This window comes from Neodothiora populina (assembly GCF_041146345.1).
Source record: "Neodothiora populina strain CPC 39397 chromosome Unknown canker_contig_12, whole genome shotgun sequence".
Lineage (NCBI taxonomy): Eukaryota > Fungi > Ascomycota > Dothideomycetes > Dothideales > Dothioraceae > Neodothiora > Neodothiora populina.
In genome coordinates, this window is record NW_027191404.1 from 2,491,663 (window position 1) to 2,509,599 (window position 17,937).

Genomic DNA, 17,937 nt, shown 5'->3' on the forward strand with positions numbered 1-17,937 from the left:
TCCGCTGCAAAGACGACAGGGACGACGACGACGACGACGATTTCGACTGCGTCTGTTGCTCCTCCATTTTGGGTTTCGGCATGTCGTCAAACCCGTTGATCAAAGCGAGAGCTTCAGAGCGTGCACTGGCCTGGATTCGGCGCTGCCCATTTCTCACTGTTGCGGTGGTAGACTAAGCTCTTACTACAGGTACGGAGACGCGAGATGGAACGCGATGCAGTCTTTGGGCACACATGGTCACTGAATATAAGGGTGAAGAGCCAAGCCAAGGACACGACATCGAACGATAGATACTGTAGATACACAGGAGGAGGAGAGTCCAGAGGTTTAACGTCGCACTATCACCAGTCGAGCCAAGTCTGTCTCGTACCACAAGCAAGCAACGATCCCACCAACAAGCAGCGATAGAGATGAATCCATACCTAAAGGTATTAGTGCTTTTGGCGCCGCAAAGTGAACGCGGAGATGGATAAGATAAGATCTCTGCAGTAATCCACTGCACTGAGGCACAGACCTCTACTCGGGCAATCCTCAAAAACGTGGAGCAGACGGGCTTGGCAAAGATTTCTCTGAAGTCGAGAATCAATATCGAATCAATAATAATTCCATCTCGACAGATACACACACGACACAATGCCATCAGCCGTGGACCCCAGCGGCGTCTCAGACGGCCGTGTCGCCAAACGACAAAGAGTCGGCACCAATGATGCTGTCTCCAAGGAAAACAGAAACAAGATCGGCACATCGAGACTCTTCGCGCCATACAGGGCAAGTCGTGGCAGCATCACTCCCTGAACTTTTCTCATGTATCTCATACTGACTCGTCATCTTCTGCGCAGACGGTAGGACTCGTGTCACCCACTCAGGTCCCCTTCACCAGCACCCCCCTCGGCAAAACGACCTTCCAGCTCACCACTTCGGTGGGGCGCAGCTTGCAGACTTACGACCTGCGAAGGGGCCTCAACCTCAACTTCATCACCCGTCCACAGACTCCGGAATTCATCACAGCAAGCATGGCATGGAAGGACATGGTGTTCGCCGCCTGGGGAGCCGCGACCGCCGCCTCTCAGAGAGGTGTCTGGGCCTTCAAGCGTGGAAAGATGGTCGCCGAACTCGAGATGCCAAAGAATCTGCAAGAGGACGTCAAGACGCTGTGCATATTCGGGTCGTGGATCGTTGCATCTTGCCGCTCGCAGATTCTTGTCTGGAAATCCGACACTTTCGAACTCTACACCACCCTCCGAGGCAGCACCTCCAACCCCTTCACCGCATGCATTACCACCATGCCCACCATGCTGAACAAGATCCTTGCCGGCAAAGAGGATGGCACTGTCGAGCTATGGAACGTATCTAGCGGCAAACTCCTCTACTCCATTCTTGCTCCTGCTGCAGACTTTGGCGCCGTCACAGCCATCGAGCCGACGCCTGCTCTGTCTCTGGTCGCCATCGCCTATGAGGCCGGCCCGCTGATCATCCACAATGTCCACACCGACCAGACCATTCTACGCTTCAACCACAGCCGAGAGGGTCCTTCGGGCCCGGCAATCACCTCTATATCCTTCCGCACGGACGGGATGGGCGCAGGAGAAGATGGCAGAGACACGGGTGTCATGGCTACGGCATCACTCCAGAGCGGTGATGTCACCCTCTGGGACCTCAACAACGGTGGTCGTAAGGCAGGTGTCCTACGTGGTGCACACGCCGCACCCTCTGCCGACTCACTCGGTGGCGTCAGCAGGATCCAATTTCTTCCTGGCCAGGCCATCCTTGTCTCATCCGGTCCTGACAATTCCCTCAAGACCTGGATCTTTGATCATACTCCTTTCTCGCCCGTCCCTCGTATCCTTCATCATCGCAGTGGACACGGTGCGCCCGTCACAACCCTCGCTTTCCTGCCTGCTGCCTCCGATGGATCAGATGCCAGCGGCAAGTGGCTACTGAGCACCAGTAGAGACCGCAGCTTGTGGGGATGGAGTTTGCGTCGCGATGGACAGAGCTCCGAACTCTCCCAAGGCAATGTCACAAAGAAAGCACGAAAGATGGGCATACTCGCCTCCGAGGGCAGAGACAGCATCGAGGGCCTCAAGGCTCCCCCCATCACCGCTATCGCTTGCTCGCTGAATCGCGACGGCGGCATGGGCGCCATTCCTGGCAAGCAACCTATCTGGCAAAACTCAGGAAAAGCCAAGGGTGCCAGCAACACAGAAAGCAGCGGCATGACAGGCTGGGAGAGTGTCGTCACCGCCCATGAAGGCGACAACAAGGCCAGGACTTGGTTCTGGGGAAGGAAAAAGGCCGGTCGTTGGGCCTTTGAGACTTCTGATCAGGCTGCAGTTCAGAGCGTTGCCATCTCTCCTTGTGGAACCTTTGCCCTTGTCGGTTCCGCCAACGGTGGCATTGACATGTTCAACTTGCAGTCTGGCAACCACCGACAAAGATATCCTGCACGACTCACACCCGCTCAGGCTCGCCAACTCAAAATTGACCTGCTAAAAGCCGACGAAGAGATTGCCCCCTCGGCCAATGTCACAAAAGCGAGATTCTATCGCGGTCAAGGCAAACACACTGCCGCCATCACTGGCTTGGCCGTTGACAACCTGAACAGGACGGTGATAAGCTGCGGTGCCGACGGGAAGATCAAGTTCTGGGACTTCCACACCGGTCGGCTTTCGCACGAGATCGACTGGTCTGGGGCCGTGCAAATTACAGGCATGCGCTTGAACCGGGGCTCCGAGCTTGCTGCATTTGCCTGCCACGACGGTTGCATCCGAGTCATCGACATCACTACCTACAAGCTCATTCGTGAGCTGAAACTGACGAGGAAATCTACTCCTACTGCGGTGCAATTTCCCGACTTCACATTCTCGAGTGACGGAAGATGGATCCTTGCAGCGACATCTTCGCTTGTCTGCGCCTGGGATCTACCGACCGGTCATTTGATTGATGCCTTTAAGCTCCCCTCCGGCTGCAGCGCTATTTCCTTTTCGCCAACTGGAGAGTACTTTGCGACTGCGAGCACCGAACACGTGGGCGTCGACATTTGGTCGAACAAGACGCTGTTCACCCACGTCCCAACTCGACACATCACGGAGGCCGAACTATCGACCATCAACCAATCACAGGCTCAAGCCCCGACTGTTTCCGGCGAGGGTGGCGAATCACTTATCGGGACACTCGCCAACTCTGCGGAAGGGGAAGAAGAGGAAGACTTTGACCTCGACACCATTGACTCGCTTGACGCTGACCTGGCGTCGTTGTCACAAGACCTTGTGTCTCTGTCATTGGTACCGCGCTCTCGTTGGCAGAACCTGCTCCACTTGGACGTCATCCGACAACGCAACAAGCCCATTGCACCCCCGAAGAAGCCAGAAAAGGCGCCTTTCTTCTTGCCGTCTCTGCAAGAGCGTCAGAACAACCCTGCTCTCCGCCAAGATGCTCATTCACAAGACCTTGCAAGTCTCGAGCAGGAGAGAAGCAGAATCATGAGAATGGACCGCGGAGGCAAACTCGGTACTTTTACCAGTCACCTACGAAATGCTGCCGACACGGCGGATTACAGCGGCTTCGTGTCTCATCTCAAGACGCTGAATCCCGCAGCTGCCGATGTCGAGATCCGCTCGCTCTCTTCTGCAACGACTTCTCTGTCCGGTGATGATCATCAGGCCAACGAGCTCGTGGCTTTCGTAGAGGCATTGACAAGTCTAATGCGAAGCAAGAGAGACTTTGAGCTGGGTCAGGCTTGGATGGCTGTCTTCTTGAAGGTGCACGCGGACGTCATCGGAGAAGACGAGGATCTAAGGGACGCAGTGGAAGAGTGGCAGGGTGCCGCAAGGGCTGAGAAGGAAAGGGTCGAGACGCTCAGTGAATACTGTAATGGTATGATTGGTTATCTCAGGGCGGCGAGAGTCTGATATGGGTTTGTCAGAATACACATGTAGCATAGATACACAGTAGTTGTACATGTACTGTACATCCCTGCCGCGATTACATATGCGCGCCATGGGAGGATTCAGGCGTCTAGATTGATTGATCTTCGAGAGATCCGAAAGATGGTCACATTGGAACAAAAACTTTTTCTAGAAGTTGTCAACTGACCACGTCAACGTCACCGATTCCGACGAGGACCCAGATTTTCTGATCTGAGTATATCCGTCAATCTGGGTCATTTGGTATAGTTGCATCAGTGGTTTTGTATTAGAACGGGCCGCAATAGGAACGTCAAAAGTCGGCAAAAATCGGTTTAGAGCGGACCCTTGTTTCCCCCAGATCTCGACGTTGGTTCCCGCCGCCATCCTTCCTTCTTTGACGCCATACATCATACTTCAATTTGTCCCCTTGCCTTACCCTTACCTTGCTGACCCTCTTCCGGGTTCACTAGCATCCTTCGACAAATCACAGGTATTGTAGAGGCAGACTAGATGAAGATCAGGCCCTTCTAGCGCGGTGGCAAGAAGACTTTCTGCTGTATAACTGCCCGTCTCGGTATCCCTGGTCTTCCGTCCTCCGCTGCCTCCTACCCTACTTTACCGCACGCACTCCAGCCATGTTGTAAACGAATGATGATGACTTGGTGTGGACCCTGTGTAGAAAAGTCGGGATCAATAGAGTCATCAGGCCTCCTGACTTCTATCTGATGATGACCGATCTTGCCGCGGGACCGAAGACCGATAGCCAGCGGTAATGTAGGTCCTCTCTTGCTGGTCTGTCCGGCTACTGCGTAATGAGGGTCTCTGGATGAGCATTCGTATGCTTTTTGTCCCACATGTGAATTTGACAGGGTAGGGGATTGCGTAGATATATATCTGCTTCTGGTCTCCATGTAGGTCTTTGAGATTCAAAGAATAAGTCTGAACCCCTTTTTCTGCCGCATATTTCCTGTCGAATATCTCATCTATAACGTTTCCTATCTTGATACTATCGAACTGCCTTGAAAACCAAAATACGTGATATGGCTTCCCACGACTACGACTACGTGACGAGTCCTGTGCGACACACTTTTGCAAGCACACGGCTTCCGACGCCTCCGCCTACTCAGCACCATCACCAGCATCAAGGCCATTCAAATCGACGAATGTCGGAGGACGTCAGCACTATGCCTACATCGTCTCGAGCCCTGTTAGAAGTCGCATCACATCCATTGCCTCCAGTCGTGACGCGGCAACGGTCGGCTTCTGCGCCTTATCAAGATGTAGTCGTACGGGAGTTTCCACTGACGACCAGTCGACAACCCACCCAGGAAGGATATCAGCGAAAACATGAACAAAATCGACAAGAAGAGTCAACAGAGACAGACCCCCTCGACCAACACGACAAGCACCGCGCCGCCGCTCGCGACAGCTTCATGGAATGGGACCCATTCACAGCGGACTTCACGGGATCCGTCAACGAGACAGAATCACTCAGCTCGCCGTACACAGCCAGCTCCTTCGAACCAGCCTTCCCGGCGCCATTGCGAATCACCAAGATCGCCGTGCGCGACGTGCTGACAAACAACACGTTCATCAGCATAACGCGCAACGCAGTGCACCTGCCCTCGCCCTTCTCCACCAAGCCTCTGTTGACTCTGACGCGGACCACGACGGGCCAGCCGGTCGGCAGTATTCGGTTCCACATGGCGAAATCAGCCATCGATATCGATCTGCACGGGGTCGGGCACACGCGCATGGAACACGACGGTCGGCTGCCCACGAACAAGAACAGGTGGAAGTTCGAGTCGATGCTCAAAGGCAACGGGATCAGTGGACCCGAACGCAGGTTTTATTACTGGTGCAAAGACAGGCACCAAGACGGGGGGTGGGAGCTGAGGGACAACGGCAGAAAGGGGCATGTGGTGGCTAGGATCGAGGTGTCGGACGCCGAGGAGTTGTTGCTCGAGTTTGAGAAGATGGGCATGGGCGAGAGAGAGGTCGAGGAGGTGCTCATTAGTGCTGTGGCGCTGGTCGAGGCGCTGAGGAGGAGTCATAAGGATGAGGAGTGGAGTGAGGTGCAGCCGCATTATATGGGTCCACATGCTGTGGTGTGAGGCGTTCTGTTTCTGATTGCTTACGATGTGTATGACCCAAAATATCGATCTTTCTGTTTCCTCGGTCCTTGATGCACTTGCACTGTGACTTGGTGCTTATAGGGGAAGTGAGACGCGCAAGGCAATCATGTGTCCCCCCCCCCCACTCCACAACATTGCATTCAGCATCCTACAGTGCCATACTGTTATGTTTATACATGGATCAAGATATATACACATCAACACATCACAAACGACGCAATCACCACAAATATAGCCATGAAAACCATAAGAGAGTAATAGCAGTATCACGGACAGGGTCTGCCTCCAGCCCAGCTCCAGTTCACCAAAAAATCAAGTTTGTCCAAATCGCAAACAGTCAGACAGCAGATGAAGTACCTGTACCTTTCGCTACAAAATAATACCTTAGTTATATCTCCGGAGTTTACGAGACGGCCACCCCGGCCGCCAGCCTGTAAAGTATATATACTGTACAAGTTTCGGTCTAGCAATTAATTTCCTCTCTCGGCGTCGAGTCTAGGTTTGAGTCAACTCTGATTCTTTTGGCCGTCAGAGAGACAAAAAAGAGATCACGGTACCTCTGACGGAGGAAAACAAGAAGAGCGTTCTCCGTACGATAAGGTGTCTCATCTTGTCCAATGTGGCAAGAGACAGACGAACGGGTATCACAATTCAGATCTGCCAAAACAGAGCAAGAAAGATTAACTATCTTCTTCGCATTGGTCGGAAAATCATAGAGAGCACGGAAAAGAGCAGAGGCAGCGAATATAAGAAGAGGAACAGAAAAAAGAGATGAAAGCAGTAGGAGGCCTGGGCCATCTCCCTGCTCCGTCTCCTGCTGTCCTGAGATTCCTGCGCATTCAAGCAGATTCGCTGTCTTTTCTCGCCTCTCAGAAGAGGGTTGTCGCAGCAGCGCCGCCGACCAAGACGACGTGCTGGACTCGTACTCGAGCTGCTTCGACACTTTGTGGGACTGCGGGAGCGGGAGCGAGGAATGCGACGGATGGAGTGAAGATAACCAGTCGCTTTGGAGCAGGTCATGAAGTACCGACAACGACAAGGCGCTCGAGAAACACCAGTGAATTGCAAAGTCAAGGTGCCGCGGGTATATTCAAGCGTGGACTCTCGTCTTGTGCAGACAACAGGAACAGCAGGAAAGGCTTCTCAGCCACGGCGAACAGTATCCGCACATTCACAACGTCCACAAAGGAAAACCGAACGTTCAGACCGTGGCAGCGCATGCGACAAAAGTCGGCCGGACCGCTGCAGCCGAATGATTTGCCTCCCGCTGGTCCCAGTCTGTTGGACGACAGTTCGTCCTTGAGCAGGATCACTCCGATCAATGAGTTGAGATTACGGTGTACGGAGTTTGACGAGAATGGAAATGTCACCTTGGTCAATGGAGCGTTCAAGAAGAGCGAGCTTATTGCAAAGGTATTGTCTATGTCTCTTACCCTTGGACACGGCCGTTGCCTTGACCCATGTTTTACGAGCCTGGGCTAATGATTGAGAAAACAACAGTACGGTCTCCTGCCCCGAGATCTCCGCAAGATCGACTCCTCCACGCTTCCTCACATCCTCGTGCGCTCTTCGGCGATCCTGATAAACCTGCTCCACATCCGCTGTCTCATCAAGCACAACCGCGTGCTCGTCTTCGACGCCTACGGAACCACAGACTCGCACACCCAGTCTCTGTTCATGTACGATCTAGAAGGCAAACTGCAGCTGCGCGAAGGACGAGCAGCGGGTTCTCTTCCCTACGAGTTCCGCGCTCTCGAAGCCGTGCTGATCAGCGTCACCGCCGGCCTGGAAGGCGAATTTGAAGGCGTCAGAGTGCCCGTCGTCAAAGTCCTGAGGGAGCTAGAGGAAGATATCGACAGGGACAAGCTGCGTCATCTGCTGATCTACTCCAAGAAACTGGGCACCTTCGAACAGAAAGCGCGACTCGTGAGAGACGCCATTGATGATCTGCTAGAGGCAGACGACGATCTCGCGTCAATGTATCTCAGCGAGAAAGCGGCAGGCATCAAGCGCGGCGAGGACGACCATCAGGAAGTCGAGATGCTCCTCGAGTCGTACCACAAAGTGTGCGACGAAATCGTCCAGGTCAGTGGCAATTTGGTCAGCAACATCCGCAACACGGAAGAAATGTAAGTTGTTTTTGTCCCTTTCCAATATCACAACACATATAACGACTTGAAACTAATTTTGCAACCCACAACCCAGCGTCAAAGCAATACTCGACGCCAACCGTAACTCCCTAATGCTTCTCGACCTGAAATTCACAATCCTAACCCTGGGCATCGGAGTCGGCACTTTCTTCGCCGGCCTCTACGGCATGAACCTCAAGAACTTCATCGAAGAAACCGACTTCGGCTTCCCCCTGGTATCCGTGTCGTGCGGCGTCTTCGCCGTCGCAGCAATCGTCTACGGACTGCGCAAACTCCGCAAAGTGCAGAGACTGAGCATGTGGGGCGAAGGCGGCAGTCTGGACCAGGGAGGCGTGGGAAAAGGCAGGGGTGGACGGGGTAGTTGGAGGGAGGTCGATCCGCAGGGTCAATTGGCTGGCGAGAGGAAGGTGTCGTCGTCGCCAAAGTGGAAGCCCGCTTCTGCTTCTGCTTCTGCTGCTGCTGCTAATGCTCATCACCACTCGCATCTTCATGCTCAGCATCAGAGACGTATGGGCGGCATGCACGACGAGGCAGACGCCGCCGCCGCCGCCGCCACTTCTACTCCTGCTGGCGCCTCTGGAGCCGGCCTCGGCACTTCGTCGACGGTGGACAGGCTCTGATTTCTTGTTTGTACTTCTTTCCACGACGAGGAAAAGGGACGATGAGGAATCAACAGCGAGAAAAAGAACACATGACCGGAAATCTCAACAAAAGGAAAGCAAGACTGTTCCTTACTCTCGGCTGGTCCCATCTGCGCGGTTCCGCCCAAGTCAAAGTTTCCACTTGTCAAGATCCGACTGCAGAAATTCATCAGAAGAAGAAGAACCCGTGACGCAAGCCTTGTAACACGACTAAACTACGCTACGCACGGCCTCTCAGCTGTGGATCATGTATGTGTATATGTACGATAAAACCCTGAAATATGTCGTGTACGATAGATAAACCAAAAGATAGAGAGAAAGAGAAGAAAAAGAAGCTCAAAACAAATAATGTAAATCTCATCTCCAACCTAGGGAAGGGAGCAAAAGGGGCAGAGGCAGGGAAAAAGGGAAAAATCAAAGCCATAAGGAGAGAGAGAAAAAGATAATGTACCGGTATTAGTTCCAATGATGAGATAGATGAGATGGCCTACCTGGCTCAGTAGTTGATGTTTAGGTTTTCATACCCTTTTTTTTCCCCCACTTTTTCACCTTTCACTTTTTTGGGGGACCGCTCGTTTATGGCTCGTCTGTGTATGGTACATCGACTGCCTGCGCAAGAGTCTTGTCAGCCTGCTTTGAGTGTACCATTATTCACGTCACTTAATTGTCTATACCTTACGCAAGCTGCTTATAATGTACTGTATACATAGATCAGCTACGGTACTTGTTCATATATGTTGTTGGCTGCTGCTTGGACGTTGTACAGCAGGTACTTGAGCCAGCACATGTAACAGTTGAGTGTCATGTACCGACTAGGTACTCGAGTGTTGTGATTGGGGCTACTCATGGACTCATACCCGAGAAATCTATCATAACCATGCGTCATTGTCCTTGACAATAGCACCGCTCCCTGCATTCAAGACTGATGGTATTGCCGTTGTCGTCGTCGTCGTCGTCGTCGTCGTAGTTAGTGGCTGAGCAGAAGAAAGCTCTACCGTCAAATCATCAGTGCTGAATCCCCCGTCTCCCATCAAATCATCTATTCTCCAATTCAGAATGTCTTCTTGGTTTTGCGCGCCTAGTTGTTGCTCCCATGTTGTCTGTTATCGCGTAAGCGAAAACGTGTTAGCGAAAAAGGAAACCGAAAATCAAAACAGAAAGGGGCTGGAACAAGAGTATGGATTGGTTCCGGAAGGGGAAAAAAGAGGTGCTTACCCAGTCGATGTTTTGAATGTCGGACATCATACTGTCGAACGTCGGGTTGAGGTCCTGCAGTCCTGTCGTTTTCGCATAGCCGCCACCGCCGCCATATTGCCAGTCTTGATCTATAGTGTGCATATTCGGTACCATTGTGCTGTTCGTGACGCTGGAAGGAGTCGACGCGGGCCAAGTGGAGACTGGTAAGTCGTTAGTGTGAAAAGCACCGAGGAAATAAGGAAAGAATCGCGGACCTGATGTAGATAAAGTCGAAGGGCCCGTCTGTAGAAAAGCTGCGTTGGGCTTGTTCTGTCTGTTCTTGACAATATGCAACATCCTCTCCATAGCCTTGCACGCCTTCATGGTATCTTGCATGATCGCGTTGTCATTGAGTGCATATCGTTTCATCGCGTCGCCTTGACCCAACAATTGTGTTGTTTCGCGAATCGACTCTTCCCAGATGGCTTTTGTCTTTTCTAATGCCTTCATCATCTCCTCTCGCGTTGCAACCACGGATTCCGTTGATGCAGAGCCAGAGCACCCCTCCTGTCCAGATTGGTTGAGTTCAAGGCAGACAATCATCGCAGCCATCAAGAAGTCCGCTTTCGCGTAGGACTCGATGTACCAGGAAACACTTTCGAGTCGGCCTCCAGCCCTGCTTGCTTCGCTCGTGGTGTGATGATGTCGAAGCATTTGCATTGAGGACTCGACGCATGCCCTGCGTGAGTACGCCATGGCCGGCTCCGTTGCAGAATTGACCATGAATCGTCTGTGAAGCACGCATTTGGTTTTCAACAGCAAGATATCTAGGTTGATGCAGCAAAGTATGACTTCTGGGGATTCCGTTACTCGCATCTCGAAGGCCTTCTTTCGTAGCGAGGGAGGTATATTTGCACTTGCATGTTCTAATTCGGCATCGACAGCCATGACCGCATCGTATGATGGCGGACTGGTCAAATGCGACAATTCCGCAGCGTTTGAAAATACCCGACATATCCTGACTTTTGCATTGCCGTAAGCCGACGGAGTGAACTCTTCTACCGGGCGTTCAGGAGGAAGTGCAATCGAGTCAACACCAAAGTCCTGGTCTAGGATATTGTGAGGAGGCTGAGTGTCACTTTGAATAGTACGCAACATCCCCGGCAGACCTAGATGAAACGAGATGAGAACATCAGACATGTACAAAATTGCATAAGTCCGTCGCCGCATCTCGCACGCATATGGAGAGAGTTTGCCATAATGACTGGCGTCTCGGTGATACCCCATGCGGAGAGCAAGTCTGACAACGACTCCGAGAAGGAGCCACACTTCGAGGTCAGCGGCTTTGGCCCGCCACAAGCCAAGATAGAGGAGAAGAGCTTCTATCGTAAAGGGTTTTGGTGTCATGTACTCTCCTAAGACAAGGGCCGACGCCGACAGCTTGTGGTACTCGTCGGCCTCTGAACAAATAGCATGGGCTTGTGGCGTCGCAAATTCCTTTGATCTCTGCAGGCGGAAGAAGCATCCGAGACTCATAATCGCGTACAAGAGCGCAATCCATATCGTCGGCGCTGCTTGCGGGTCATTCCAGAACTGCTGGTACTCTATTTCAAATTGTATTTTATGAATCACGGCCTTGAATGGATCAGATGAACTGAACCAAGTAGCTAGCAGCTGATCAACCTTGTGTCTTGGAGGCAGTCTCTGTAGCAATTCAGACTTTGTAAGTACCTTCGGCGATTGTAGCAGCGACCCAGTGACCCCGGTGGAACCTGTCACGTTCGATGCTTCATTCTGACCTGGCAGCACATCATCGATTGTGGCATCATTGTCATCATCGCTGTCGAGCTCCCGTTTCAGATCGGCTATACCGTCCAGGATAGTCGCCCAGTGTGCTGAACCAACATAGCTCGTCCCGCCACCATTGATTTTTAGCTGTCCAATAGCTGCAGAACCGGTGTCATCGGGAACTTTCGGCTCAGGGACGCCTAGACGTGTCACAAAGTCTTGCTCACTATCAGGCGGCGTCAGTTGAATTTCTTTCTGATTCGTCTTTGCTATGTGGCTTGGTTGTTCAGCCTGGCCGACGTGAGCCACAGAGTTACTGCTATGTTCACTGTACGCATTGGCGACGGTGCTGTCCACAGCGGACTTGGAGTTCATGAGATCCACGACCAACTGCTCCAGATGGCGGATGCGACCCTTGACATTGTTGTCTCGACGAGGTTTTGAAACAGGAGCTGGATATGTACAGGAGGCTGCCTTGTTTCTCTTCTCACACTGATCACAGGGCTTTTTCCTGGAGCACTTGAGCTTGCCAATCCTACATGGATCGCAACTCAGCTGCGATCTCACGCGCTTTTGCTTCTGGGTTGATTGGTCCATTTGCTCGTATTCCCAGTCCTTGGCCGAGGGCCGACATGTCACAGTAGACGGAGCGGTCACACGAAATAAAGACAGAACGACGTTACCGATGCGCCGGAGATGCCAAGACGAGATAGCTGCTTCACAAGCTTTCGGAACGCTGTACCTTATTCTGCGGCATGGGGCACGAATCTGTGCAGGGTCATGGAGGGGTTGGAGGGGTTAACAAAGTGATCGACAATCTTTCACAATCTGGCATGCGATCGATTTGCAAAGGGTATTTGTTCGCTAAAAACGGGAACTTGATTGGCTATCTGTCTTATCCAGTTTTAAGATAGCTACAAGGCAAAAGATACGCTCGTAATATCTTGTTCATTTTCCAAATGTCATGAGACAGCTGCAAGGGCTTTTTGATTTCCCCTCCGCTGTCTAGGTGTCCGTGCAACGGCAGTTGTATTTCTCAATTGTCCTGCCCCGCCCCGGCCCTTGGGGGTATGCTTCTTGTCAAACTTCAGGGCGATGTCGGTCCAGCCATTGATCGCTTAAGCACCGTCACGCTTGCGCTGGCCAGTGTAGCAGGCCAGGCCGTAGGTCTTGGTGGTGAAGGTGATGGTGGCGCCCTTGGGGAAGTAGAGGACGTCTCCAGGAACAGCGTGCACAGTTTGGCCGGTCTCGTCGGTGATGTCCATGTGGCCCTCGAGCATGATCTTCATCTCGTCGTAGGTGTACTTGTAGACGAGGGGAGTGCCTAAAAACCATTGTCAGCCCGATTGCCTACACGATCATTACTTTCAAGAAGTGACCTACCAGCCATGAGTCTGTAGAATCCCATGGAGATAGGAGTCTCAGGAGCGTGCTTCTCGCTGCTGAGGACGTCTCCGAGGAAAGCGTTCTCGTTGGCGATAAGTGGAGGCTCATACTCCTGCTGGGCCTTGGCGATGTAGCCCATCTTGAGGGGAGCGGCGGAAGACATGTTTGGCTGGTTGGGTTGTTGTTGTGAGGGATGGGAGTGTAGTTGATGATCGAGGATAGTGATGAGAGAAACGGATTGGGAAGCCAGGCGCTGCTGCTATTATATGGTTCACAGAAATGCCGCCACGAATGTATTATCTACAGTATTACATACTTCCTGTGGAGCGTCCGACATGCTCGAGTGTGTCACAGTCAATGTTCAGCCAAATAGTCCGGCTCTATCGCACTTGCATCCCTAAAGGAGCCATATCTACTTGCGGGGTACCTACGTATCAGCGTCGCCGACACTTGGATGGACCTGAATGGATCGTTGAGGATTAGATATGCGGAAGGGTGTTGAGAGGAAGTTTTGCCCGGATTGGGAAACAGGTCCATGGTCACGTGCCATAGAGCCCTACGGCGGCGCCCAGTACGCTTAGTCTTGGGACATCCGACGGATCTGCCTTCGATCAGGCGGCATGATATGATTGTTCGTAGGACATCACTTGCGCAGAGACGTTGACAGGAATCACGATGTGGATATGATTGAAGAGATGGTAGAAATCCAAGGCTCCTTCGAGGCATAATATCATTCTCGTTTGCATCGCATTATTCAACTGTTCCCAAATCCTCACCTGACTCCATTCCCAAAATTGTCCCTATGAAAAAGATAGCTACTTAATATACCAAACCATTTCCCCCAATGCTATGCTATGCGTTACTATCCAAGAAGTACTGTAATGTGCATGTCAGTAATTGGTTATCGTGTCTTTTTGGACTGCCAGACTTACCTTCCCAACCCCAATCCATCATCACACCAACCCAATGAAGGCTCCCCTTCACAGTGTACATTGGATCCATCCCACCTCTGGACATTCCACGTGAACGAGTAAAGCCCATGGATGGCTCACCTTGGCCAAAGTCACTCAGGCTTGTTCGACTGTGTTGCCTGCCCTTTGGCCAAGCAAAGTTGCCATCGCCCCTCTCAGCAGCACTGTCGTACGATTCTGCGCGACTCCCTCCTTGAGGTCTCATCATCGCAGAGCCTCGAAGATCTGCTGTCGAAACCAAAGCCCTCGCTCGAGTTGGTTGAGACTCGTAAGCGTCTCGTCTACGCCAAACTTCTCGCGTCACATCCATGCATTTATCAATAGGCCCAATGCGCATTCTTTGCGAAAGAGCAGACCATCTGTCCTTCACCCATTTGCGATCTTCCTGAGACGTCACTTCGCACCCAGCCATCATGAGAGGATAGATATGTACAATGACAGTACGACTCGCCAGTGGAACAGTCGCAAGAAACACCAAGACCTTCTTCGCAAGTTCGGATGAAGATGGGCCTGGAATTTCTGGGAGTGCTTGATGCAAGTACAACAACTGCAAATCAGGTCAGTAGATGAGTCAAATAACATCACAGATTGCAAACTCACGGTAGCCCAACGATAAGCCTCTGCAGTCTGGATGCTGTGCTGCACATTGCTTGTAGGATCCTCCGGTGGTTCTATAAGCTCCGGTGGATCCCATGTTTCCAGCAATAGCTTCAACTCCATGCCTTGGCTGATCATTGGTGGCGAGTTGGATCCTGATCGACATACTCTTCGGACCAAGTTCGCAACACGCCCGATCAGAGGGAACAAAGTGCTCGCACACCCCATCAACGGATCCAAACGTGCATCAATGGGCATACCGAAGTCAATGCCAAAGCCTTGATCTCCAGATACATTGTTGATCGAGTTCCGAGGATTGCTGTATAGACAGTACAGCCTGTCGTAATCATCAGATTCGTCATCGTCAACGGTCGTTATTCGGGCAAGAACATCCAAATATACCCAAGCATTGCAAAGAAACTTGAGCCGAGCGAGCTTCTCACCCGTTAATGGCATGGCTTTGTGTCGGTCTAAAGCAATGTTCATCATCACGCGTGCACCCTTGATGTGATCATTGCCACTAGAAATGTGCTGATCCCAGCATTCTGCAAATGCCAATGCTAAAGTGGTCGCAATTGCCGTGTCGTGGTTCATGGTCCCCTCATTGATGCCGGTGGCGAGGATTTGAAGACTGGCACTCTTGTGTTCGTGGCCAACCAAACGTAATGCAGGTACATCACGCGATGAATGAAAAGCAGTCATGGCGTTGACGGCATGATAAAGTGCTGGGGATTGCTTTGCCATCGGCCATATTAATGTGCGCCATGGGTTCTCGTTCGGACCATCCTTGACCTGTACAGCGGTTAAAAAATGTGGTGGGGAGCTGCACAGCTTTGAAGTGCACATACCGATAATATACCGCAAGTCAGTCTATCGAAGCGCATGCATAGCATCTCTTCACTGCCAGGGTGGAGCAGAGGTTGCTCATAGAGATACGTGAAAGGTCCGGGCATGGAACTAGGTGGGCTATTTGATATAGCTCCCTCCATTGATAATGGGCGAGATGCTAATCTTGATGCCCAGGCGTCGTAGTCGGGCGTGGTCGTTGGAAGGCGAGAGACGACTTCCACATCACCCGCAAAGTCCGCGTCGCCCATGTCATCCGAGAACATAGATAAAGGAAAAGAAAGGTCGGGCAGCAGGTCAAGGTCTCCCATGTCAAAGTCAAGACAGTCTGGAAGAGGCAGGTTGAGATCCGGAGTCTCTGTGGAATCACTTCCGACTCCCCCATCTACAGACTCTTCTGCCACGTTCGGTGAGTCGTCTTCCGAAGCTAAAGTTTGAGGCACTGATTCCGGGATAGATTCTAGATTCGTGTCCCGTGTGGCTTGAGGCGGAACACGAGGTTCAGGGGACGTCTGAAGACTGGGACCGTTGTCCTCCGGAGGCGTGAAGAGCTGTTGGGAGAACGAGGAAGATATATCATCATTAGGAGATGCTGAACTGGTTTTCCTTTCACGCCGGAGTAGGTTTCCGGTCGGAGGTGTTGTTTCTCGAGCATGCTCATGATCATTACCTCCAGTAGTCGGCGGCGGCGGGGATGCTGAACACACAAGGTCAATACAAACTCGAGCAAGTAGACATACACTATGATTATCCTCAAAGGATTTAAGAACCAAGGTCAAGACAAGACGTACCTTTCTTTCGCTTTGCTATATTGGTTGCGACATTGGTCTCTTCGAAAGGTCTCCACTTAAAATCTTTTTTGTAACCACCGCACTCTACGCTCCTTCGTTTACATTGCTGGCAAGAGGGTTTCGTTTCGTCGCACTTCAACCGCTTGGCCTTGCAAGTAATACAACCTGCGATGCATCTGATTTAGTATACCTGGATGGCATATGGAAAAACAAAAGCTTGTATATGACAGCCAGGTTTTGCATCAAGCGTACCATTACGGCTTTTTGATTGTTTGGGTTTGGATACAGCTGCGTTTTCTACGACTTTATTCGTCGCAGGCGTAGACTTCTTCTTTTTGCTCGCAGGTCGTCTCGGCTGTGATGACAAGTCCTGGGATTTGATTGGGGGCTCAGGGGAGGCACGTAAGAATACAGAAGGTGATGGTATGGTGATAGTTTCCGCCATAGGTGCAGCAATCTGGTGAGAGACAATGGACTTGCAGAATAGGGTTATGTTTGGAGGAATTCAGTATGGACATCACTATACCTCGATAAGATAGGGGACCTCAGGATGTAGTGACTGTCCGCCTATCTATCAATGCGGGGCATGCTATACTCTAGCGCCGGGTGTACGTAGTCTGATTGGTCACACATGGGGTTGCTATCTGACGGTAAGCCTGACCAATGATTGTCTAACGATTGGGATTCTCGTGCGGTGTCAGCTTGCAATAAAACGTGTATGTGGGTGTTCTTAGTCTTCTGCAAGATCGCTTCCGTCTCATTATCTTTGATGTTCGCTGTCGGAACGCCCGGCTCGTCGGTGGGCGCTGTCGTACTGCGATCTCCTCTCAGCCAACATGATTGAATCGTCTTGACATTAAAATTCGCAGAACGCCCATTACAAGATGATAATCCATTACCAACTTCGCCACGTTGGCACCGATTAGCCATATTGAGCGGGAGGATGATCGATTGATAATGTGGTGTGCAATATGCTTTTCCAACGATTTCTCATGATCGGCTCCCGAGATGAATGCAAGGATACCTGATCAGGCGACATGCAAATGTTGTTCTGCGAGTCTTCAGCTGTGTTGCAATGTGAGAGGTTTCATATACTACAGTCGAAGGATGCAATGCAGGTGTGGAAGGCCTATGGAAGCGAAGGAGGGCACATTAGTGCCAATATGAAAGGCTCGATAGATTAGTAAGAAAATCGACATTTATGCAGTCATCACCGCGATGTGACATGAAGACACAGGCCCACGTTGAGCGGTGATTTGGAAATTGTGTAACGCTCAAACAACTGATATCGCACGCCAGAGTTTTTTTATGAAGCCAAGATTCAGAGAGCATTCTGGAACGATAGTTGTGGTAAAGCCTTAAGGTAAGAACACCATGACATGAGGTAGGTGTTGCCCACCGGGCCTTCTCTCGGAGATCTGCGCCAAATCCGTACACCAAGAAGCCCAAAATTGACCCCGCACATAATGGATATACGCGTTGTCTGTCCATCATTCTCCACGCGGTGGTGCGCACTTTGGTCGGAGATCTACGTATCTAAGCGGGCGC

General features: G+C 51.6%; 5 protein-coding genes across 6 annotated transcripts; 2 read left to right on the plus strand and 3 right to left on the minus strand.

Moving 5' to 3' along the window:
- Positions 1-633: 633 nt before the first annotated feature.
- Positions 634-3,911, plus strand: AAFC00_001499 (uncharacterized protein; the record flags this gene model as incomplete). Its single annotated transcript, XM_069340698.1, has 2 exons — positions 634-768; positions 840-3,911. 2 exons carry the CDS (start codon positions 634-636, stop codon positions 3,909-3,911), a joined length of 3,207 nt encoding a protein of 1,068 aa, XP_069204170.1.
- A 2,903-nt stretch (positions 3,912-6,814) lies between these two features.
- AAFC00_001500 (uncharacterized protein) lies at positions 6,815-8,813 on the plus strand (the record flags this gene model as incomplete). The annotated part of the gene is made up of 3 exons (XM_069340699.1): positions 6,815-7,456; positions 7,544-8,172; positions 8,249-8,813. The coding sequence occupies 3 exons, from the start codon at positions 6,815-6,817 to the stop codon at positions 8,811-8,813; spliced, it is 1,836 nt and encodes a 611-aa protein (XP_069204171.1).
- An 890-nt stretch (positions 8,814-9,703) lies between these two features.
- On the minus strand, positions 9,704-12,395 carry AAFC00_001501 (uncharacterized protein; the record flags this gene model as incomplete). 2 transcript variants are annotated; one of them, XM_069348551.1, is made up of 3 exons in its annotated part: positions 9,704-9,934; positions 10,050-10,231; positions 10,286-12,395. In XM_069348551.1, the coding sequence occupies 3 exons, from the start codon at positions 12,393-12,395 to the stop codon at positions 9,704-9,706; spliced, it is 2,523 nt and encodes an 840-aa protein (XP_069204172.1). The 2 variants fall into 2 exon arrangements, with proteins under 2 accessions (XP_069204172.1, XP_069204173.1); XM_069340700.1 differs by having other exon boundaries at positions 10,286-12,173.
- Positions 12,396-12,916: 521 nt separating this feature from the next.
- On the minus strand, positions 12,917-13,347 carry AAFC00_001502 (uncharacterized protein; the record flags this gene model as incomplete). Its single annotated transcript, XM_069340701.1, has 2 exons — positions 12,917-13,122; positions 13,182-13,347. 2 exons carry the CDS (start codon positions 13,345-13,347, stop codon positions 12,917-12,919), a joined length of 372 nt encoding a protein of 123 aa, XP_069204174.1.
- A 699-nt stretch (positions 13,348-14,046) lies between these two features.
- On the minus strand, positions 14,047-16,834 carry AAFC00_001503 (uncharacterized protein; the record flags this gene model as incomplete). Its single annotated transcript, XM_069340702.1, has 6 exons — positions 14,047-14,060; positions 14,117-14,702; positions 14,756-15,544; positions 15,601-16,295; positions 16,390-16,554; positions 16,642-16,834. The coding sequence occupies 6 exons, from the start codon at positions 16,832-16,834 to the stop codon at positions 14,047-14,049; spliced, it is 2,442 nt and encodes an 813-aa protein (XP_069204175.1).
- Positions 16,835-17,937: the final 1,103 nt, after the last annotated feature.